A 25,965-nucleotide genomic window follows, 5' to 3' on the forward strand; every position below is an offset into this window, starting at 1 on the left:
GTATGCTACAAGACAATTGTCCTCAGCACGCAGAAAGTGCACATTACACAAAACTTCGTTCTTGCTGCTGCAATGTCTGTGTATTCTAAAAAAAAAATTTGTCCGTCATTATACTTCCTGAATCGAAAACCAGATGAGCGGAGAAAACAAGGAACAAATGTCTCTGAGGCAGATTTTTCACGGGGATCACTCTGTTTTTCTAGCGGTCGGATACTCTCCTCCGCCACACTATCAAAGTACAACGTTTTGTAAAAATCGTCAACTTCCGTAGTTTCCGTTTTCATTTACATACCATTCTTACAGAATCAAAACATATGGTCATCCCTAAAGATTCTGCCGATGTTACTGCACTGTTAATGAGGAATACAGTCGATTCGGATATACAACAAGGTTTTGTTCTCATTTTATGAAACTGCGAAAAATTTATATTATTCCTGGCTTCTACACTGTTGACCAAATGAGTAGAATATCTTAAGTACGTTCCATATGACAAACTCAATTGTTTTCGAATGACTTGCCTTTCAAGCACACCGACCGGTGTAGGTGTTGCTAGTCATGAGAAAATGTGACCGGTTAATACCGATATAGGTATTGCAGTTCTGAATAACAGGTATTTTTAGATTTTGTTTGGTCTCTGTTATAGGAGGTATTTTTTATTATTTTTACTAATAACCAAGTAAAAAGCGGAAGTATTGATTAGCCATAGAAGCAGTGCTGAAATATTTTGTTTCTAAGTAAACCTGTTTTAAAAATGTGTAATTTTTATTCGTGAAAGTTGCAGTGGTTTGAAACATGAAAATGTGAAAAGCGATCAGTGCTATTCTTTTAATAATACCGACAGGAACAAGCAATAAACGCATGGCATAAGAATTAGTACGGCATTACTGAGATAATAATGTCCCTGTTGCCATGTGTGTTGGCTTATAATGTACACGTATATGTGCAGTGTGCTTTAATATTATGATTCTATGTACCATGAAACTGAGAGAGTCAACATTTTTCAATGTTTGTTCCATTCCTACGTCTATTACAGGAAATAATAAGAAGGAAACCGAAAATCGGTTATTTCGAAACCGGTTTTAACAGTCACATTAAACTGGCGTGAGAAAAACCGATATAACCGAGAACCAATTGTTTCAACGATTCCTGCCGTGCTTATCTCTTGCTCCTGCATTAGGCTCACCACCAAATATGAGTCAGTGCTCCAGTCCACGTAAGACTGAAATTACACGTGGACACACGATATCGCACGGAAACATTGAACATTCACCTGGCGCTGACCGACTGTTAAAAGGTATATGTGGCAAGAAAAGTGTGAGGTGGGCGAATCACAGTACTTGGCGCCGGTGGACTGCAGGAAGAGGATGTGACATTGAGGTGTCAAGTTTCGTGAAAGCCACTCCAATAATAAACTCTGTACAGTGATGCGTCACATTCGCATTCATTTTATTACCAAGGAATTTGAGTAGCAACGGTGGATACAAGCGGAGTGCACCGACTCGGTCGGCCGCGAGGTTTCAGTGTATAACCGTCGGCGTGGGAGGAGGCGCCAGAACGACCTCGTCGTGGGCACTGTGGTAGGCGGCGACGGCGTCTGCATCTAGTAGGTCGTCCCCGGCCCTCGGATGAGCCAGCAGCTCGCTGTCTGGGTCGAGCTTCAGCAGCTGGCCTCGGAGCACGTCATTCCTCTGGCGCAGTTCCTCCAGTATCGACTCGGTTTCCTGTCCGCAGCAGTACACGCTGATAACGCGCTTCTTTTTTCCCCCTTATCGTTATTTCCATTCCCCATCAGGGGCAGGCTAGCAGCAGCATAAGCGCTGCTCTCCAGCCGAGAGACATAAGTAGACAGGAAGACATTTAAAACAATATAAAGAAGAAAACATGGCGGAATATAGAAACAAAAAAGTCGGAACATAAGAAAGAAAGCATACAAAGCGGTGACAGTAAAACGGAGGTACAAATGTAAAAAAGTAATTTACGCAAAAAAAACACACTCTGGATTAAAAGGCACCAGCCAAAGTACGGCCGAAGCATAACGATTAAAGCAGCCACATGATGGACGGCATAGCACGGAACAATCGTGGACGATAAACAGGTCGAGCACACAATTAAAACCACATCATTAGAGGACACTGTATAACGGCACCGAAACACAACACTAACACAGCACACTGATAATGAATAAAAACCTGGGAGGATCTGCCAGAGGGGCAGACAAGGGAGGAGGGAAAAGGAGGCGAGGAGGCGGGTGAGAAAGGGGGATGAGGTGGGGGGGGGTGCTGAGGGACTGCTGGGGAGGGAAGGGACGGAGAGAAAAACAGCGTAGGAGGGGGAGAAGAGACTCCGGGGAAAGGAGGGAAATCCACTCTGGGAGAAGGAGGGGAGAGGAGGGGCAGGGGAAGGGGCTGGCAAACAAGGCCAAGTTAGAGTTGAAAGGAAGGTCAGATGTCACAGCGAAGTTCAACATCTTGGAGGGGTGGGGGCGCTCGAAATTGCCCTGATGAAGGAGATGGAGGGTGTGGAGGTGGAGAGAGGGATGGATGCAGCGATAGAGGCGCGGCAACAGGCGGGGGGTGGCAAAGAAGGAGGAAACCAGGGGGTGAGGAGGGTCAAGCATGCTGACAGTGTAATGGATGCAGAGATGTTGGAGGAAAAGGAGGAGTTGGGGGAAAGGGATGAGGTAATATAGGAGTTGTGTGGGAGAAGGAAAGCGGATACAGAAGGCAAGGCATAGTGTGTGGTGTTCGAGGAGTTGGAGGGCCTTGTAAAAGCGAGGGTGGGGGGGGGGGGGAAGATCCAGGTAATGCTTGCATAACAGAGGGTAGGACAGGTGAGGGAGTTATACGTGTGGAGTGATAGCACGCAGTTATCACAGTCTTAAATCAGGTGGTAATGGCATGTGCAACAGTATCCTGAAAAGTAAAGCTACAGAACTTTTTATTCTGTTCTCAATATTGGTTGAGGTATTACATGTACTGGGTAATTATAATTAAACTTTCTCTATTTAACAAATTGTAACACGAAAACTAATCGCTATGTGAGTACCAAACTTGGTAGCATTAATGTTCAGAGTATTGGGTGCATGACTTCCATGCATAACAGTACCATCATCCAGTTCCAACTACGGCCACCAGGTGCCGTGATCAGTCATTGTGATTCATAGTCTCACACACCTGACCAGCACATTGGACTCATATTCGGGAGGACGACGGTGCAAATCCGAGTCCGGCCTTCCTGATTTAGGTTTTCTGTGGTTTCCCTAAATCGCTTAAGGCAAATGCCAGGACATTTCCCTTGAAAGGATATGGCCAACTTCCTTTCCCATCTTTCCCTAATCCAATAGGACCGATGACCTCGCCGTTTAGTCCCTTCCCCCAACATCTCGCGTGTCGCAGTGTACTTGTTGACCTGTCAACAAGAGTTTGGACAAAAGGAGCAGGTCATTATTGGTGAAGCTCTATTATCAAAACAACATAATGCTGCAGCTGTACTTCGAGAATATCGCCAGCTGAAAGATTATGGAAGGGTCCTCTTTCTCCACCTGTTAGGCGGAGCATGATGAAGAAGTTCCAATCAACTATAAAACTGGGCATCTCTCCGGGAAGAGGTCAAAGACCGGTTGCTCCACAGGTGGTTGATGAAATCACTGTTGCTATGACAGACAACCCTCCACACAGTTACCAATCATCAGGCAGCGTGCGTGTTGTTTCATGACAGCTGAACATCCCGTGGTCCACTGTGCTTCGAATGATTCTCAGGTGGTATCCGTGCAAGATCCGTATCATATAGCAGCTTGCACGACAGGACGCACAACGACGTGTTAATTCCGCTCTGCACTTTCTCACAATGATTGAAGTTGACGAGGGCTGGCTCTGGACCATCCTATGGACAGACGAACCTCATTTATCTCTGACGGGCGAGGTGAACACGCAGAACTGCTGATCGTGGGGATCTACATCTCCAGTCACTATGCATGAAGTTCCTCTGTATGGTGAACATGTCAGTGTATGTTGTGGTTTCATGGCTACTTTCATAATTGGCCCACTCTTTTTTGAACAGTTGGCACTCAAGAAGCAAAGGCATACAATGTCAATGGCCAGTGTTATTGCGATATGCTTCGCCAGAACGTCATACCCGCCCTACAGGAGACAGATTCATTAAACTCAATAGTTTTCAAGCAAGATTGGCCCCTACCGCACATTGCTCGTGAAGGTCACCGGATTCTCTAAAACACATTGGGAAACAATCGAACTATCAGCCGATCGTTTCCAAATGCTTGGCTGGCACGATCACCTGGTCTCACTCCCTGTGATTTCTGGTTGTGAGGCTACCTGAAGCACAGGGTTTTCCATGGGAACATTCACATGTGCTGATCTGCAGCGCAGCATATCAAGAGAGGTAGCCAGCATACTTATAGACAAGCTTCGTTCTGACATGCAGAACTCAATCCTGCACCTTCAGACACTTCTGGACACGGATGGGCGCCATATTGAGCCGCTTTTGTAGCAGTAATGGTATCAGTATGTAATAGTGTGATGTACCCTATCCACACATGAAAAGTGTATCAGTTGAACTGATTCTGCATTATTTCTCTTCTCCATTACCTTGACGGAAATGCTACCAAATCTGATCCTCGCTCAGTAATTAGTGTCCGTGTTATAACGTATTAAATAGGGAAAGTTTAATTATAACCGCGCAGTATATTACTAGGTCGACCACCTGTGAACCACCCACAGCTTCTGACTCCGCTACTTTTATCTTACCTTTTACGACCGTCCTACCCAGTTAAGTAAAGCATTAAAATACCTCAGGTTAATACTTGATCGTCGACTAACATGGAAGCCCCATCTACTAACCATTCAACAGAAAGCCCACAATAGACTAAAATTACTAAAGCTACTAACCGGCTGAACATGGTGATTGCACCCTTCCACAATCCTCCACACCTATAAATCTTTGGTCCGACACGTCCTCTGCTATGCAAATGTGTTATGGACTTCCACTCCTCCATCGCTTTATCCTCGAACGCCATGTACTCCGTCTAGCACTTCGAATCCATATACCCTCCCCCACCCACATCCTCTAACAACTTATAAAATTCCGCTCCATCCTCTTCCATCTGGAGCACCTCCGAGTATCCTACGTTATCTGTAAGCTCAACACTACCCACCCCCTGTTCCCCCCCTTCCCCTATTCATTACTCATTGTACTCTGCCGCACCTCTCCCACCACATTCCGCAAATGCTACCCCTCCACACTCTACATATCCTCTCCCAACGAAACTTTAACCGTCTTCCCCTACCCGACCATTACATCCAACCTGATATATACCCGTCCTAACAGATCAAAACAGAACGCACCCCACCTCCACAAATCAGGACTCCCTTCCCTTCCACTCGTCTCCGCCGACATTCTAAGCCGTGGTCCGGAATGGCATCCGTCTCCACTCCCCTGAATTCCTCCACTAAACATCCACCCGCACCAACACTCTCTTGTGCTCTAGCCTAACTGCTATATTCCCTTGATGCCCTTCTTCCTGGCAGTATATGCCCCTTCATGACTTCATTCATCTATGTATCTGTTTTAATCAGTCAACGCACTAGCTTATTAATTTTTTAACTTCTGCAACTGCCCCTCTGTCTTTTATCTTTCGTGAAATACTCATTTGCCATTTCATCTGTGTCAATCTTTTAATTAATCAACAAACCCGATTATTATATTTTAAATAAATTCAACTGAATCCACGTCTTTTTATTGTGTCAGTTATTCATTTTGTCAATTGCTGTGTTCACTTTTATAATATGTTTTAAACTTTTTACTCTCATATCGCTGAATACAAGCGACTTCTAACCGCTGACAGCCCACTCCCGCCCATATGGGGCGAGGGGCATCAAATGACAATAAAGAAAACAAAAAAGCTTTCTGACTACGATGTCATTTTCTGCCCTCTAGAGGCCGATGAATTGAAACCTATAACATGGCGGTGTGTAACGTAACTACGAGTATGTCGGTGCGTGAGAAACAGCGTGCTGCAATCGAGTTTCTAATCGCAGAAAACTTGCCTCCAAGTGAAGTCCGTAGAAGAGTAAAAGCTTTGTACGGTGATGATTGTATTAACATCAGTAATGTGCGACGTCGGTTGTTCGTGCTCGTAATCAAGGAAACGGTGGTGATGAACGCAACTTGTGTGTCTGGGTTCGGCGTGGACGACGACGAAAAGCAACCGACGAGCCTCATCGGAATCGGGTCGATGAAATCATCAAAGAAAATCGTCGGGTAACAGGCACAGCTCTCAGGAAAGATCTCCAAAACTTGTAGAACACTTTCGAGGACTTCACTTTCACTGTGATGAAGCAGTACAAACAGACATGAGGTTGTGGCTCTGTCATCATAGTAAAATATTTTACAGTGACAGTATAAAGTGAACTCTCATCGGGAAAAATGTGTTCGTCACCAGGGTGACTACGCTGAGAAATAAATCTGTAGAAAAGGAGAGTAAAGCTGTCGAATGTTAATAAAGTTTGTTTTGATTAAAAATCTTTAACATAAAACTATTACGAGGCTTTAGTTCTCAGTATGCCCTGATAATATACCGTGAGACAAAATTGTATGACCACGTCGTCAACAGAATGATGATCCATCTCTGGAACGCAATACAGCAGCGATTCAACTTAACAAGGATTCAACAAGTTCCTCGCCGCACGGTGGTGGCTTATGGGCGCGCAGATGGCGCCCAATAGCTTCCCAAGCAGACTTTATTCAGGTTGTACGACCCATTCTAGAGTACTGCCCCGGTGCTTGGGAATCCCACCAAGTCAGATTAAAGGAAGACATCGAAACAGTTCAGAGGCGTGCTGCTAGTTTCTTGCTAGTAGATTCGACCAACAATCAAGTCCTGTGGAGATCCTTCGTGAAAACAAATGGGAACTGCTAGAGAGAAGATACACTATTAAGAAAATTTACAGTACAGGCATTTCGAGCTGACTGCAGAACGATTCTACTGGAGAGAACGTACAGTTTGGGTAAGGACCGCCAAGATAAGAGAAATTAGGACTCGAATAGAGGTATTGGACAATTCACCCCTCGCTCCATTTGCGAGTGGAACAGGAAAGGAAATGACGTAGTAGCACTGTGTACACTCCGTCATGCACCACATGGGAGCTTGTGGGGTATAAATGAAGATATTCGGATCAGTCTTATTTGATGGTAAAGACATCAGCGTGAGTTCACTATAAACCTCTATATAGTTCCGACTTGGCTCCAGCCGATTTTCATGTTTCCAAAACGACACCTTCGAGGACTTCACTTTGACAGCGATGAAGCTGTGCAGGCAGAGGTAAGTTCGTGGCTCCGTCAACAAAGTCAGACTTTCTATAGTGACAGGTATCAACAATCTGGTCTCTTCTTGGGAGAAATGTGTTCGTCGGAGGGGTGACTGTGTTGGGAAATAAGTATGTAGACATGAAGAATAAATAAGTAAAATGTTAATAACGTTTGTTTTATTTTCAAAAAACCTTAAGAGTTTTAGCATAAAGTCGGCGGCTTTACTTTTCAGCACGCTCTCTTAACAAGCCAAGTTTCGAGTAACGCCCGGCGACCTCAGAAATACACTCGCTTATATTCTGAAAAACCTTCAATGAAATAACCAAATTGCAATGCATATTTGGAAATAGCTGGGGTGTGGCCAGAATTAATTCTTGGTCGCTCTAGACAAGTAATCCCAGAAAATTTCGTGTCCAAATACCGCAAAAAATTTACAAATACTCGCATAGCACTATCAGTTAACAGTTTCCTACACAGGACAGAGATTTTAGTCAGGCAGTGTTACAGAAGTTTCTCAGTGATACAGTCACAAATATCTCGTTAATTATTCATGATCGCGTGTATGTAAACACAAAAGGCTTTCACTTATTAGTCGACAGAGCAAACTTCTGTTGATATACTTCCACTCGATTCTTCATAACATTCAAAGCACATTGCAATAAAACGTTTTTAACACTAGCAGAAGAATTGCTACGTTCAGCATCACGCAGTTTACGTTGCGATACGCCACTGTCTTTACTACGGACACGGTTCCCGACACACAGCGACAAACTCCCGCCCGTGCTGGAAATTAAGCCCAGTTCCGGCGACATTGCTTAGCGTTGGTGCTCTACTTACAGGTAAACCTACCTAAGGGATACATTACGAGATTGATGGGCTTTAAACAGCAAAACGTATTGCATCATCAATACCAAATTCAGGCATATATGGTGAAATTATACACCAAATACACGTTTCTCAGAAATAAGCTAATAAGCCAAAAATACCTCTACATTGCTGTGCGTGTTCCCGATATGTGTCCTCTTTAACGTCAATTGTCATGTTTGGTTGTTTAATAAATCTTTCTCAGATAAATGTACTCTGAATATATATTCTACCCGTATTGTTGTATATGTATATATATATTTTCTTTAATTTTTTGAAATACAAAATTTATTGTGTTCTATTTCATCTTTCTTTTTACATTTGGTGAACAGTATTTTTCTTCTTTTTTTCTTTTTTTTAAGTCGTAACCTTTTCAGGCATAATTACGTTTTATTTTAAACTGTTTAAGCATTACTCTTGTAACATTACTGTAAATCTGTACAGCAATGAGGAAGTGCAGAATTGTTTGGGTCGAAAAAATACTGAATACACTTTGATTCTGTGCACCAAGCACATCGGACAATTGCAATTTTGCGACAGGAGCGGGAGGGAAGAAAAGAAATCCGCTCTCTTACTCTCACCGCACCAATGTTCCCCAGCGCACGGGCAGCGAACTGGGGACATTTTTGCGTTTACTATGTGCAAAGTTTGATTAGCCACAATATAATGTTGAAACTATGATCACTAGCAAAGAAATAACTTTTGTATCACAGTTATAAAATGTGGCTGTAGGTTCTATTGTAATGACGTATTCACGAAAAGCACACTACTTTAAGATTTTAAATCGAAACTGAAATTTCAGACACTGTTCTAAGGGAAGAACACTACAAAGAGGATTATGAAGGAACGGTAAAATACGCTAAAAAAGCAAAACATGACATAAATCTTGAGGAAAAACAAAAAGCCATTACAATTTGACACTCTGGTAAAAAATAATTTGAAAGTGTAAAACACAGATACAGAAAGGGCACAAAGGAGAAGATCTGTATAAATGGGATGCACAAATTGTTGTAAGTTGAACGAGAAATGAAAAGTTATTAGGTATTTCCAAGTATGATTAGGCACATTTCAAACTGAGAATCAGTAACAATACATGATCTGGATGTAAAGAGGTGTGATTTACAATCAATGCATGATTGTAATTTACCACAGCATTTATACAAAGCTTTCTCGAAATGTATTCATAATTTTAAGGTAAGACACCGGACTGTTTTAAAAAAACTCAATAAAGTCATCACTCAAGCTCAGTTAGCGAATAAAGAAGAACTGAGCGGAAAATCTTACGAATTTGTGGAGACTGTGTAATCAAAAAGTGTATGATTGGAAACTCCATTGTGTATAGTTCTGACAAGTCAGGTTTCAATTTGGAAATGCATGCAGGACGAACATTATCCTTCAGAGGAACATCAAAAGTCGAAATTCTAGCAAAATCTCTGAATGCTTAAACACATACTTACACAATACGGTCCATTATATCTGCAGGGGTAAATTTTATGACCCACTTACTCATAATTTTGAAAAAAAAACAGAAGATGGCAAGTTCTGCCTAAAAGTCCAAAAAGATTCATACACAGCAGATATTATCCTTGTATTTGCTCCTACGTTCGATAAATTGGCAGCGTAGCTCATAAGCAAATTCTCTGAACTGGTTCACATACCTAATACGACTGAACAATTTGTCTTGTGTTTAGATTCATGGGTAGGGCAAAATGAAAAAAAAAAAATTAACACCACTGATAAACATGAAAAACGAGTGAATATTTAAAAGATTTCTTGCGAAAGCACTGGTATGATTCAGCCACAAGACATATATACATTTTGGCCGTGGAAAAAGCCTCGAAACGTTCTTCAGATGTAATTATATAATTACGATGTTAACTCGCATTTAAGAAATAATATTGTAAAAATTCAATCCGTAATTCACAATTAGTTTTCTTCTCGCAGATTCGACAACCTTTTTAAATACGCATTGTACAAGAGAGCTTATATTGAACAGAAACCACCTAAATGTGAGACGCCTGTTCACTATTGCTTTAAAAACTGTGATCCTGTATGTGACTCCTGTCATGAAATTGCAACTGTCCGATGTGTTTGGTGAGCAAAAAAAAAAAAAAAAAAAATGCATTCAGAATTTTTTATCGTAACAGTTCTGTGCTATCTCATTATCGTGCAGGTTTACAATGATGTTACAAAAATTGCGTACAAGCAATCTAAAATAGAACATAATTCACTCTGAAAATGTTACAACTTGCAAACCAAAACAAAAAAAATACCGATCACCTAATGAAAAACGGAAACACAAATGCAACATAATTTATTTTATATTTCATAAAATTAAAAGAAAATATATATACATACAGAACAATATATGGAGCATATACATTTAGAACATAGTTATGGAGAACGACTTATTAAACAAACCAATATGACAGTTGACATTGAAGTGGATACATATCGGGAGCACGTACCGTAATGTAGAGGTATTTCTAGCTTATTAGCTCATTTCTGACAAATGCATGTTTGGTATACCACCTCATCATATATGACTGAATCTGGTGTTAATGATGATATACGTTGGTTGATTGGTAGGGCATGTTCTGAGGCATCAAGGGATCACCAGTTTGGTATTGGAGGGCAGCGTGGAGGGTAAAAATTGTAGAGGGAGACCAAGACGTGTATACACTAAGCAGATTCAGACAGATGTAGGTTGCAGTAGGTACTGGGAGATGAAGAAGATTGCACAGGATAGAGTAGCATGGAGAGCTGCATCAAACCAGTTTCAGGACTGAAGACCACAACAACAACAACGTTTTACTATTAGTCAAATTTCGAAATGAAAAAATAATGTGGAAGATGGTATTTTGTAAAAAATGATTTTTGAGTAAAATCTGGATGAAGCGTTGTGAGGTGCATTAAAACACATAGAACTTTTGTTTGAAAGTTCTCTTATATCTGTTAGCGTTTTAACGCAATCCATTCAGAAATATTAAACTCCGTTTTTTTCAAGGGGGGGCTTCACACCTTTAAAGGCAGTATGGGCATGTATAAAATCCGTGTGTGTCTCTTATTTTGCTCTGCACGACAACGTATTAAAAGCCGATCAAAATCATAGTGTGTCCCTTAGGTAGGTTACTAGTTAGACTTTCAGATTAGGAGTCAAGTCAGACTGAGACCTGAATACAATATTTGGCCTCTCAGGTATTGACATTGCCGAGTGAGGCAACCGTACACTCTCACGACGTGGCCAGACTATTAAATCTACTGTTGTTATTCCTAATTCTACAAAAACTCCCTCTATACCTTTCTGACTGACGTTGTGGGATATAAGTGTCGGTAAATTTCGTTTTATCAAACAATCGGTGAAGCGCCAATGATTCATTAAGAACATTAAAAATATAATAAAAGCAGTCTAGAACACATAAAATATTTTATTTTAAAAGACATTGTTCGCCTTCCATCGATGTCTGATGATCCTCAGACCGTTGCGTGCTCTGTAGATGGAGTAGCAAGATAGTTATTGAAGGACACGTGAAAGTAAAACAACAGTAAAAACTGTATAACTGGAATACAGGTAGAAGAAGAGATAGCATTGCTGAGCGCTGGAGCTGGCGGGATGGACCACTGACTGCTCCGGGCTGGTGTGTAGAGCGATCGCTGCATGACGTGCAGTTGCGGTCACGTAGATAACGAAAGTTCCGCCCACCGTCTCCAGAATTAAATCAGTGATAGCTAGCGGCCGTCAAATACGAATAAAATCAGTAAAAACACAATTGTGGTTCAAAATTATTCGATCACGATCACAGTCACTAAAATATGAACTTGGTTTGCAGAAAATACAGGATGACGCAGATAAAAGTATCCCGTGTAATAAAAACGGAAATACAGTGAAATTGCAGAAACGGAGAGCTGAATCTGAATTACCATTCATTTAAAATGAGAAATACAGTGAAGAATGCATTTGTAGATGGTGTTGAAAGACACCCATCAGTAAACGGCTGTGCACGTCTAAGAGTATTCATACACACCCGGCATAAAGTTCGGATATCAATGGCAGCAACTTCACGGCTGTGTTTCTATCTGTTCCTGTATTGTGTGTGTATTTGTTTCAGAGACCTTGCTCTTCTAGTGTCCCCACAGGAAAAAACATTTGTTGTTAGATCCGGCGAACGTGGTGGCCATGAATGTTAGCTGACAGTTAATTCCTCAGTGAAGACGTCATGCACAGTTCCAGTGATATCTGGCGTGTGTAGCTTGATGTCCCATCTTGCTGGAAGAAGCAGTATTGTCTTTCATATTGAGAGAGTAGAGCACAAAACGTATCAAAAATCCCAATTCATGCAACCATGTTGAGGGTTGTCTCAAAAAATATCGGTCCACTGATGCGCGTTGTTTTTACAATGTACCAAAAACTGATTTCTTCGTCATGGGGTGGTTGCTGACACACTAGGTTAGGGTTCTCCGTTGCCCTATACTTCGTGTTCTTTGAATTCACGTGACCGGAGGGATGAAACCATGCTTCACGCGTCATGGCGTGATGGAAATGGTCTAACAAACCATCGTTGACGTTATTCAAAAGTTATGTATAGTAATCTACAGCTTTTGACAGTCATCCTCCAGTAATTAGCGCACAACTGTCACGCGATATGACTTCGCATTAAGACCTTTCAATATCCGCTGGCAACTCAGCCTGCTTACATGCGCCTGTTGGGCCAATTTACGTGTAGACTTTCTTGGGCTCTGAATCATTCTTCGGCAAATGTCTGCACTTCCTTCTTACGCTTCCACAGATCCGTAGATGCGCCAGTTTTTATACAGACTCTGTATTACTCTGTTTGCTAATAGTCCTCTATCTGGATACCTGACTTCGAAAATCTCGCGAGTTTCCTTAATCGAGCTTGTTTTCACATACGCTTTCTCAATTTCAATTATTTCTTCTATCCAGAATGTCATTTTGCAGACCGCAAAGAGAAAAGTCTAACTTCCCTGGTAAAATAAACTGAAATGTTCACAGAAAAATGCCAACAATCGTTTACTGCATAAAACTGTCCTTTGTCCTACCTGTTTATTCTATTTCAGAAGTCGAAATACTGCATTCGCTTTCAAACTGGAGGTGGACTGTTTCTGACTGCACCACCTTGTGTAATAAAAGAAGCGAAGTAAGGAAATAAACCAGCAACATTCGAACTAGACCCGAAGTGGGAAACGCCATAGATAATGAGTCCATAATAGAAAACTGAGCACAGTCTAAAATAAACCGGAGGAAGGAAAGCATTCGTGGCCTTCTTTCAGTTAATAGCCTGGAATTCGGTTAAAATGCTTTAGACAAAAATGGGAAAAGCTAATTGTGAGAGAAGTAGAGTGGAAATTTTACCCCGATTTTGCGGAAAAAAATCCAGTGTCTCAAGCTCTGTACCACCTTCCTTGGTGTTTACACTAGGAGACCTGGTCTTACACTGTCACAAAGATTATAGGTAGACGCTTTTGCATCAACTACGAAAAACCCAGACTCAGGCCGTGTAAGAGCAGAAAAATGTACAGTATCTTATCGAAATTATCCGGATACCTATTAGTTGACATTAGTATGGAATGTGTCCACCCTTCGGCTTTATAACGGCTTGATCTCTATTGGGGATACTTTCAATTAGGTATCTGCATGTCTATGGAAGAATTCCTCAAGAGGCGAAAGAAGAGAAGGTAGAGATGTTGCAAGCCAGGATCAAGAACGAAGTTAACGTTCTGATTCATCCGAAAGATAATCAACTGCGTTCCGGTCCGGACTTTCGGCAGGCGAGTCCATTTCAGGAATGTAATTGTCCACAAACCACGGCCTTGGTGACAGGGAGTGTTTTCATGCTGATACAAAAATCATCATCTCCGAAACAATTCTGTAAAATGTATTCACATCGTTTGGCATTTAGTGTTGTGTTAAGTACAATACGGAGGCAACAACCTAGCCACGAAAAACAATCACATATCCTTATATTACCTACTACGCACTTCACTTTTGGCACTGCACATCATGGCTGATATTGTTCTCCAGACATTCGCAGAACCCGAAGTTTTCCATCCGATTCCTACAGGATACAGTGTGATTCATCATTACACCAGATCGCTCGTTTCCAGTCAGTCACTGTCCAGTGGTGACGCTCTTTCGGCCGCTGTGGCCGAGCGGCTCTAGGCGCTTCAGTCCGGAACCGCGCGACTGCTGCGGTCGCAGGTTCGAATCCTGCCTTGGGCATGGATGTGTGTGATGTCCTTAGGTTAGTTAGGTTTAAGTAGTTCTAAATTCTAGGGGTCTGATGGCCTCAGATGTTAAGTCCCATAGTGCTGAGAGTCATTTGAACCATTATTGGCGTCGCTCTTTACACCACCTCAAGCATAACTTAGCACCGGCTACAGAAATGTGCAGCTCGACCATTGTAACCCATTGTTTTTAACTCCCTACGCACAGTCATTCTGGTACCTGCACTGCTAGTAGCCCTTTGTAACTCACGAGTTATTCCTTCTGCTGATTTCATGCAATTTTTTTACAAGCAGCCCCTGCAATTCTCGACGGTCCCTGTCCGTCAGTACGTGAGGTCTCCCTGGTCTTGAATTAGCTGTGGCTGTTCATTACCATCACATCAGCAAGAGTCGACTTCTTCAGTTTTAGAACGGTTGAAGTGTCCCTGGTGGATTTGTTACTCAGGTGACCCGTGAGGCGTAACCTATCAATCTGCAGATAATTATCTGTTGTTCCCACTATCTCTCTAACTGATCAAGGATAGTCGTAACCTTGAGCAAGCATCTTGCTCTTGTAGTGAGTGTTCGTCTTTGATTTTTTTTTTCGTTTATTGAATGCTGCCAGCAGTGTAATATGCTGCTCTGCAGCCTACAGAAAAGTTAAAAAAACATAATGAGAATATAAACAAACAAGAAAAACAAGTGACAGAACGGTGACACTGTGGAAAACTGTAAAATATCGGAAAGTTTTGGAATTTAAAATATAAAAACACTGAGGTGACGATGCAGATGAAGATACACAAGAAGGAGACAGGCACAATTAAAAAATATGGCGACAGTCTGGTTTCTGATGAGATAAAAAACACAATGAGCGACAGTATGGTGGCAGGTTCGCAGGAGAGCTTCTGTGAAGTTTGTAAAGTAGGAGACGAGGTACTGGCGGAAGTAAAGCTGTGAAGACGGGGCGTGAGTCGTGCTTGGGTAGCTCAGTTGGTAGAGCACTTGCCCGCAAAAGGCAAAGGTTCCGAGTTCGAAACTCGGTCCGGCACACAGTTTTAATCTGCCAGGAAGTTTCAGTATGGTGGCCGTTTGCAACACTGACAGGGGACTCACAACACAGAACACTCACTTATAACAGCACTATATAGGTGACAAGGCTGCAGATGGGGAGGCGGGACCCAAACCTATGATAGGGAAAAGGGGGGAGGAGAGAAAAGAAAAAAGCGGGGGAGCTGAAGGAGGGAGGGGACATAGAAAAGGAGGGGCTGGGCAGACGCGAGAAGGAGTGGGAAAGGAAGGAGAGGTGAGAGCAAAAAGGATCGGGGGAGAGAAGGAAGGCAGAGAGAGGGTAGGTGGGGAAAAAACCTGGATGGAAAGGTTTGGGGAAGAGGGAGCCCAGGGAAAGGACAGGAAGGGAGGGGGAGGTGAGGATCAGAGTTGATAGGAGAGATAAATGGAGGGAGAGAGAACATCATCTGGGAGGAGGAGTCGACAGAAGCCACCTTGGGAAAGGAGATGAAGGGTGTAGAGGTGAAGATTAGGGGGGACACAACGGTGAATTGTCTTTGACCCACATGTGTGCGGAAATTTTCTATTTCTTTTGCGCATGTCACGAGAGCGAAAGTGGACGCAGCGTATCTGCAAGGCAGGGACGATGAGCACTTGGGAACCTGCTCTTGGAGACACCTGCTGATCGTGGCAATGATTCTGTGAAAGCGCTGTCTCACCTCCGAGTTTCGCTGCGAACCACGGAACCTCGCCGAGCATGGACAATGGTCGTGATTTCACCTTTCGAGAGAAACACAGAGAGGGTGTACGGAGAGCAAATAGGAAAGACCAATCTGTATTGTGAACTCTATTAAAGTCGCATGATGTAGTAAAATATAAAATGGAGTGTATGTAATGGAGGTGAAATACACGTGCCCTAAAGAAGCAGCACGTGAATTCGTAATTGGTGTTTCAGATTCCCAGCTGGTACGAACTTTGCTTCTCCAAGAAAGGCTGATGCCTCAAGATACGGCAACACGGTCAGGCAGATAATATAGATAAGTAACGATAGATAACTATCGGCGACCACAAAAACCTTTAAGAAGACCACCTCCATATAACGCCAGAACAACGGCAGGCGCGTCACATTATACATCCAACGACTAGTGCACGTTCCAAGTCAGTGATCTCTCCTGACCCACCAATTGTGCTGTTACTGCTTCTCTAGTGACAGCACGATGCACCTCCTTTTATACTGGCGGGTCCGCATCTTGTGACATCAAAAAATGGCTCTGAGCACTATGGGACTCAACATCTGAGGTCATCAGTCCCCTAGAACTTAGAACTACTTAAACCTAACTAACCTAAGGACAGCACACACGTCCATGGCCGAGGCAAGATTCGAACCTGCGACCGTAGCGGTCGCGCGGTTCCAGACTGAAGCGCCTCTTGTGACATCTAGTGGTCAGTTCTATATTTCATAAGGCTGTCCGGTTACTTTTAATGGATAGTGCCCGACAGAAAACTGTGTAAGGCAGGAATGCCATCTTCTCCATATCGTTCAGCCTATACATCGAAAGGGCCATAACGGAAACATAAAACACGTTCAGGAGTGGCGCTAAATATCCTGGTGAAATGATATCAATAAGATTTGCCGATGACATTTCTAACCTCACTGAAACTGAGGAAGAATTGCAGGATCAGTTCAATGGAATGAACATTTTACTGACTGTAGTATATGGGTGGAGAGAAAACCTGAAAAAAGCGAAAGGAATGAAAAGTAGCAGAAATTGGAATAGCGACACTGTCAACATAAAAACTGGGAATCGCGTAGTAGATGAAGTCAAGGAATTCTGCTATTTCGGAAGCAAAATCATACATGTAGCGGATTAGCACAGAGAGCCGATTCTTCGCTAATAGAAGTCAACTACTATTAGACACACATCTTGATTTGAGGAAGAAATTTCTGACAATGTACTGGATGTCTATAAATTAGTTATACAAAAGTAATCTTTAACTGTGATAAGGGTAAAAACTTACAGAAATTTTTGATGCATCACTGAATGCAGCATATGTTCAAGTTTTATTCCCGCCTAACACTGTTAGTTCCCGACGTCACCGCTAGGTGAAATGCGCGAATGAATTAATAGAACAGCCATCATGGATTCGTATGACGGTGCAGTGCGTGCGCAGTGTTGTTCATCATTTCATGAAACCAAATCCGCTACTACAGTTCAGAGACAATTCAGGTCCAAATATCGCAAGCCACCGCCTCAAAGGAAAACTGTTATTAATTAGTGCAATCGTTTCACCGAAACTGCCTGTGTACCAGCGTCAGCCGGCAGTCTCTGTCGCAGCAATTGAACAATTTGAACAATCTTACATTCGTACTCCGGGTAAATCAACGAGACGTGCTCCAAATCACAGTTAAGTACGTCTAGTGTTACGGTGTGGAAGGTATTACGGAAACGCCTATCACTCAAACCTTAGAAATTGGAATTGTTGCAAGATTTAAAAGAAACTGACAAAAAAATGAGCCGAGCTTTATATGAGAGGCATTCAATTACATTGCACATTTCTTTCCTGAAAGCAGCTTGGTTTTATTGAGGATTCCAATAAAACAATTATTCCCCACTCTTTTGGTTACAAAACTCCATTTTTTCAGCATAATTTCCGTTCAGTGCGACGGCCTTACACCGCCTTACTGCCAGCATGGTACCACTCTACTGGTCGACTTCAGAGCCAACGCTTTGCTGCATGATAACCTCTTCACCATGCACGAACAGCTTCCAGCAGAGAGCATACTTCATTGGGCCAAGTAGATGGAACTCTTCTGTTAGCCGGCGAGGAACCCAGCGATCGCACACCTTTGAGTACCCCAACTGGTCGACGATTATGCCAGCACCATAAGACAGAGATGTACAGTTGACCATAGTAGTGTTTGAATGTGACACGTCGTGCGCCTCCAATGAGAGTGTCCGCACGTTCCCACATTTCTGGAGCTGTGTGGGGGCAGCTGGCACGCGGGAGATCGGACAGGTTTGCGCGACTTTGTTGTTATGATGACAGATGCCTCGCCAAACGACTCACCGTGCTTTTGTTCACTGTCAGTTCGCCGTAGACGTTCTGCAAGCGCCGACGAATATCTGTGACGCTTTGGTTTTCCGCAAAAAGAAACACAGTTACAGCTCCCTGCTTGGAACACTCCTCCGTTGCAGACGCCATTTTGAAGGCTGCGTATAGCGCCGCCAACTATCGGAACTTCATCAAACTGTACATGCTGAAGAGGGAATGCTCCACGATGTCCCACAACAGTTCTACATTTCTAACCGAACTTGGTAGAGAAAAAATGTATTACTTATTCAAAGCACCTCGTAGAAATGTTTAACAAATGCTGACTGAAGATGATTTTCTTAATAAAAATGTGTTCAGTGACAGTGCCTCCTGGGTCCTTTCTTTTTTGGCGAGTCAGCTGTAGCTGGAATATCGTACCAGGGCCTGCTCTAACGTTATCTAATGCCGCAATTACAGCATGATATGGGCACAGATTTTACTTTCTAGAAAGATGGCGCACCACCACATTATCATCGTGAAGTTGTCGTGTATCTTCGTAGGAATGTGCTACCTTCGATTGGACATGGTGGAACAATATCCTGCCAACACGATCTCCTAATTTAATCCCAGTGGACTTCTCTGTATGGGGTTACATTAAAGCGAAAGTGTCTGGTCTTTCGCTTCCGAGAAACGTCGACGAGCCGTGGCAACTCATAACACAGGCAATTGCCACCACACATCGATACTTGCTTCGTAGAACTTTGCAGGAAACTGTTTACATATAGAAAATTTGTCTTGTTACAAAAGATAACACTGAACATCTGTAAATAAAACTGGAAGATATACTGCATTCAGTGTTATATCAAACACTTCTGTAAGTTATTTACTTTTTTCTTAATAAAAGGTTACTTTTGTATACGTAATTTATAAACAACTTGTATGTCTGGAGCTCGGCACTGTATAGTGGTGAATCGTGGGCTGTCAGAAAACAGGAAAAACAGAAGAACTGAACCGTGCGATATGTGAAGTTACAGAAAGATTCGTAAAATTAAGTAAGACTGATAATAGCCGGCCTTTGTAGCCGTGTGGTCAGCGTCTCTGACTCTCACGCGGCGGACCCAGGTTCAATTTCAGGTACTACCAAGTACTGTTTCTTGTTGCGAGGACTAGCGCGGAGTGCAGTCGGGTTTTAACTTGTAACGGGTTTTTATTAATACTTCCACTTAATTTGATTTCACTTACCGATTATTTGCGTGTAGGAGAGTAATAATGTAACGGACAGACATCTAAATACAATACTGATAGAATTTTTTGGGTGCAACACATTTAAATTTCAATTGAATATACATGGAGTGAAAAAATTTCAACACTAAAAAAATCATTACTGTAGAGTAATGTAATTTCGGGGATACATTTGTCAAGATGAGTCATTAACATTGCAAGATCGCATGTTAATACGAGTATAACCGCCAGATAAGCCATTGCAAATGTGAAATGCTAGTACATTAATAGCCGATGTAGCCGTCAGAATGTTGAATGCATGTATTCAAAGGTGCATGCATTGTGTTGCACAGGTGCCGGATGTCAGTGTGCGGGATGGAGTTCCATGCCTGTTGAACTTGGGCAGTGAGTACAGGGACGGTTGATGCTGTTTGTGGATGACACTAGACTGTCGTCCCGTGATGTCCCATGTGTTCTCGATTGGAAACAGAGCTGGAGACCGAGCGGGCCAAGGCAACATGACTACATTCTGTACGGCACGTTGTGTGACAACAGCGGTATGTGAGAGAGCATTATCTTGTTGGAAAACAACCACTGGAATGTTGTTCATGAATAGCAGAACAACAGCTCGAATCACCAGACTGACGTACAAATTTGCAGTCACGGTGTGTGGAATAACCACAAGATGCTCCTGCTGTAATACGAAATCGCACACCAGACCAAATTCCAGCTATACGTCCATTGTACGAGGGACACTCCAAAAGAAATGCACACTATTTTTTTTTAAATCCATCTTTTCTTCTACATGTTTGAAAGTTTTACAGTGTGTAGATACATCCTTTAGGAACAATATTTTCATTTCTCCACATAATTTCCATACCTCTCAACTGTCTTACGCCATCTTGGGACCAGGGCCTGTATACCCGCACGGTAAAATTCTGGACCAACCTGTTGGAGCCACTGTTTGGTAGCGTTCACAAGGAAGTCATCATGTTCAAACCTTGTTCCACGAAGAGAGTCTTTCAGTTTCCCAAAGAGATGATAGCCACATGGAGCCAGGTCAGGACTGTAAGGCGGGTGTTTCAGTGTTGTCCATCCGAGTTTTGTGATCGCTTCCATGGTTTTTTAACTGACATGTGGCCGTGCATTGTCGTGCAACAGCAAAACATCCTGCTTTTGCCGATGTGGTCGAGCACGACTCAGTCGAGCTTAAAGTTTCTTCAGTGTCGTCAGATATGCATCAGAATTTATGCTGGTTCCACTTGGCATGATGTCCAGAAGCAAGAGTCCTTCGGAATCGAAAAACACCGTAGCCATAAGTTTTCCAGCGGAAGGTGCGGTTTTGAATTTTCTTTCCTTGGGTGAATTTGCATGATGCCACTCCATTGATTACCTCTTCGTCTCTGGTCAAACATGATGGAGCCATATTTCATCACCTGTCACAATTCTTCCAAGAAATTCATCTCCACCATTCTCGTACTGTTGCAAAAGTTAAATGCATACCGTTTTTCTTGTTTCTTTGTGAGCCACTGTCAACATCCTGGGAACCCACATGGCACAAACCTTTTTTAACGCCAACTCTTTCAGTATTCTGCAAACACTTCCTTCCCCTATCTCATCGTAGCGTGACAATTCGTTCACTGTGATGCATCTGTCAGCAGTCACCAATTCGTTAACTCTCTGCACATTGTCTGGAGTGTGTGCCGCTGCGAGGACAATCCTCAATATTGCCGTGCCCGCTTTCATCACGTAACCTACTTGCCCATAGACTAACTGTACTGCGATCGACAGCAGCATCTCCACAAACCTTTTTCAACCTCTTGTGGATGTTTCCCACTGTCTCGTTTTCACAGCACACGAATTCTGTGACAGCACGTTGCTTCTGACGAACGTCAAGTGTAGCAGCCATATTGAAGACATTCTGTGACGACGTCACTCACGGTAACAGGTTGAAGTAAGTTTGAAAACAAGTGGGAAGGATGTATCTACACACTGTGAAACTTTCACACATGCAGAATGAAAACAGTATTTTTACAAAAATAGTGTACATTTCTTTTGGAGTGACCCTCGTATCTAGAACGCAGACAGGTTGGTTACAGGCCCTCAACTGGGCTCCTCCTAGCCAACACACGCTCGTCACTGACACAGAGGCAGAACCAGATTTCATCAGAAAACGAAACAGTCTTCAACTCTGTCCTGCAATGTACTCACGATTGCCACAACTGAAGCAGCAAATAACGGTGGTCTGGGGTCAGTGGAATGCACGCTACAGGTCTTCCGTCCTTGAAGTAACCGATTTCTAACATTTATTTGTGTCTCTGTGGTGCCAACAGCTGCCCAAATGGCTGCTGCAGATGCAGTACGACGCGCCAGAGCCATAGGCCGAACAGAATGGTTTTCCCTCTCGATAGTGCCGCGTGGCTGTCCAGAGCAGAATTATCTTGCAACAGTACATTATCGTGACCACCGCTGTCAGCAAGCATGTACAGCTGCTACATTCGAGCCAAGTTGGTTCAAATGGCTCTCAGCACTATGCGACTTAACTTCTGAGGTCATGAGTCGCCTAGAACTTAGAACTATTTAAACCTAACTAACCTAAGGACATCACACACATCCATGCCCGAGGCAGGATTCGAACCTGCGACCGTAGCGGTCGTTCGGCTCCAGACTGTAGCGCATAGAAACTCACGGCCACTGCGGCCGGCTCGAGCCAAGTCTTTCTGCAATACCGCAGAAGGAACATCCAGGTTCTCGTAGCCCTATTCCACAACCTAGTTTAGAATCAGTGAGGTGTATATAATGGCGTCTTTGCCACCTTCATAGTATTCTTGCCTAATATCAACTAACCAATTCAGTCTCAAAGACAACTAACATTCACGACAGTTACAGCATGTATTTAAAGCAAAACTAATTTGTATCCTCATACTGGAGCTACTAACGCTATAGTTATGCGACTGGCGCGAAATTTAAATAGACATTATCTATCAGATGTAGAAACAAGACTACCAACTTTCGTTTATGTTGCGCAGCTCCTTCTTGTTGTTGCGACCCGGTAATTTCCAAGAATGATTGCCTATCGAAGTCGCAGGGACCAAACGGCACATATCGAACGTGCCATTGTAAACGATCGTGTGACTCTCGTCGCGGGCGTTATGAGTATGTTTACGGTGGTCACTACCAGAACGACAAAAGAAGAGCGTTAAAAAAAATACTTCTAATTACAAAGGAGACGACTTACCTTACTCGTTGTCGATCGTGTCGTCATGAGAAAGTCCATATGACGTGTACGCTACAATGACAGTTCCCTTTTTGCCATAACCTGCGTAAACTCCGCCAATATCACACAAGAACATCGGCAGAGTGTCACATGCGTTAACTTTTCCCTGCAAACGCAAGTTGTGGAAATAGAGATATTGAAACAAGTACAGTCCGTCTCTTTGTCCTGGACGCCCTTCTCTTGTAATGGAAGACTTCACAAATTTCTATAGGCGCTCGGTATTCTGCGTGTGCACACTAGCATCATCCAAAGATGCGAACTCTACGGAGTGGTTCACGAACTCGTGGTCGAATCCTTCATCTTTCAGAGTCTTGTAGGACTGAAAACCGTCTGTAATGACTTTAGTACCAGGCAGCATGAAGTGCTTTATCAGACCCACTAAAGTCACCTTGTCTCGGGACAATATTCTCACAACGAAACACTTCCGGGACTCTCTTTCTATTCCACCGAATACCCAAATATGATCTATTTCACTCTTTGAAGGTCGTACTCTCTGGTTCTCCCTTCTAGCTATATGAGATTCGCCCACTTTCACAACATTACTCGCTCCACCAGTTGGTACACTGTCGTTTGTCACAACCAGATAACAGATTTCTCTGCAAAAACCCGAAAGAATCACACACGGTATTAGCAGATAACTCAGTTTCCGATTCTGTTGTTTGCAACGTGTAGTCTCGAATCCAGCAAGATAGAAAAATTACGCTGGTCTGGATGGATAATTTGGAAGAGTAGAACCACGTATTCTTCCTGAAACCGTTTTCCGCACTTTCCTCAATGAAATTGAAACTGTATTTCGGCATCGAAACTCCTCTTATGGATTTTACACACTTCGCACCAGCATAATCCATACACTCCCTCCTTTTGTCGTCCGGTAGTACTCCATATTTGCGACAGAAAGTCAAACAATTTTCTACTCTGGATAAGCATGAAATTAGATTTTTCCATGTGAGAGAATCTGCCGAAGAAACGTCAGGAATAACAGACCTCACACTCACTATCGACTGAAATCGTCTGCGTTTCCCAAGCGCGGAGGAATGTAATTTAGAGCAACTAAAGGAATGACGGAAAACATATAAAAACGACGATCACAAATAATGGATCATAACGCCCGCAACGATACTCGCATGATCGATTTACTATCGCACGTTCGATATGTGTCGTTTGGACCCCGCGACTTCGATAAGCAATCATTCTTGTAAATTACCGATTTCCCTGTCAGTGTATGTTCCTAGGCACATGGTCATGTTGTTCCTTGGAACGCTTTTACACATTTGGAAAAACCTTACTTTTCCACAGTATGAAAAAGACTGTATCACACAGAAACTGAATTTATCATTTAAAGAGTGAGTAAGAAAATATGTTAAACTTCTGTTACGAAGCTGGGCTAGAGGCGGAAGTCTGTTAAGTGTTCCAAGCTACAACAGTGTCCCCTATGTTAAGATTGAGCGCAGTTCTGAGCAAAAGGAATTGAAAGAGGAGAGGAAGTCGTGATGGACCAGATCAAGCCAGTCAGAAGGCTGGTAACATGGAAACAAAATGTCTAAGAAGCGAGCCACCAGTCCCAGACGCAGGTCTCACCTTGAGGCGTTCGCGCACGCTCTCCATCTCGGCGGCTGTGGGCCGGATGTCGCCCAGGGCTTTGCGCACGTACTCCACGGGATCTTCAGGTTTCTCGTACTCGTCGTAGAGCGAGACAAGCGCTCTCGTCACCGACATCATGACGTTGCCGCGCTCCAGGTACTGACGGAACTCCTCGCGCTTCTCGTCCACCACCTCCCGGATCGAAGCCATTGGCCACACGCCGACCTAAAGCACCTCCGGAACCTTTAGTTGCTAGGCAACAGCCGTCTCTGTTGATCACCGCCAAAACAATGACCCTATTTTACGTTACACACAGTCAACTTCGATTCCAAACAGATTTCAACTGGTTTAGTGCCGTAATTCATCGCTTACCTGTTTGTGCTAACCTCTACAACATGTCCGAGTTTGGGAAACAAATACAGAGTAATTACGAGAGGCGTTCAATAAGTAACGCAACACGTTTCTTTCGGAAAGCTATGCACTATGCACTCCGTCTTCAGGCCACAAGTGGCCCATCGGGAACATCCGACCGCCATGTCATCCTCAGCTGAGGATACGGATAGGAGGGGCGTCTGGTCAGCACACCGCTCTCCCAGTCGTTATGATGGTTTTCTTTGACCGGAGCCGCTACTATTCGGTCGAGTAGCTCCTCAATTGGCATCACGAGGCTGAGTGCACCCCGAAAATGGCAACAGAGCATGATGGCCCAGATGGTCACCCACCCAAGTGCCAGCCATGCCAGACAGCGCTTAACTTCGGTGATCTGACGGGAACCGGTGTATCCACTGCGGCAAGTCTTTCTGAAAGCAGGGTGGTTTTATTCATGATTGCAATATACCATATAACTCCTCATTTTTTTGGCTATAAAATCCTATTTTTAAACAACATCTCTGGTCAGTTCGACACTCCTACGCCACCTTACTGGAAGGGCCCGTATGCCCGCATGGTACCAACCTACTGGTCGACGTCGGTGACAACATCTTGCTGTATCAGTAACCTCACCACCATCAACGAACTGCTTCCCACGGAGTACATCGTTCATTGGGCCAAACAGATGGGAGATCGAATGTGCGAGATCCAGGCTGTGTGGTGGATGAGGAAGAACAGTCCAATGAAGTTTTCTGAGCTCTTCTCGGGTGCGCTGACTTGTGTGAGGCCTTGCGTTGTCATGGAGAAGGAGAAGTTCGTTTGCGCTTGCGCGGCGACGAACAAGTTGAAAACCCCTATTAATATTCCTGAGTGTAGCAAAATACACGTCAGATGTGACCACTGCACCATGAGGGAGGACATCAAACAGAGTAACCCTTTCAGAGTCACAGAAGACCGTCGCCATGACTTTACGGCTGAGGGTGAAGCTTTAACTTTTTTTCGGAGGAGAGGTGATGTGGCGCCACCCCATGGGTTTGTAGATTTGTTTCCGGTTCTTAGCGATCGAT

At 43.4% G+C, this 25,965-nt stretch overlaps 1 protein-coding gene across 1 annotated transcript; it reads right to left on the reverse strand.

Annotated features, from left to right (window-relative positions):
* Positions 1-1,517: 1,517 nt before the first annotated feature.
* Positions 1,518-24,739, reverse strand: LOC124796031 (c-Myc-binding protein-like). Its single transcript, XM_047260116.1, has 2 exons — positions 24,527-24,739; positions 1,518-1,721 (listed from the first exon to the last, which is right to left on the reverse strand). Exons 1-2 carry the CDS (start codon positions 24,737-24,739, stop codon positions 1,518-1,520), a joined length of 417 nt encoding a protein of 138 aa, XP_047116072.1.
* Between the last annotated feature and the right edge of the window lie 1,226 nt (positions 24,740-25,965).

This window comes from Schistocerca piceifrons, chromosome 4 (assembly GCF_021461385.2).
Source record: "Schistocerca piceifrons isolate TAMUIC-IGC-003096 chromosome 4, iqSchPice1.1, whole genome shotgun sequence".
NCBI lineage: Eukaryota > Metazoa > Arthropoda > Insecta > Orthoptera > Acrididae > Schistocerca > Schistocerca piceifrons.

Coding starts and splice junctions, on each gene's coding strand:
- LOC124796031 (XM_047260116.1), bottom strand. CDS start 24,739: ATGGCTTCGATCCGGGAGGTGGTGGACGAGAAGCGCGAGGAGTTCCGT. Junction 1,722..24,526: donor GCGTGCGCGAACGCCTCAAG/GTGAGACCTGCG, acceptor TGCTGCGGACAG/GAAACCGAGTCGATACTGGA.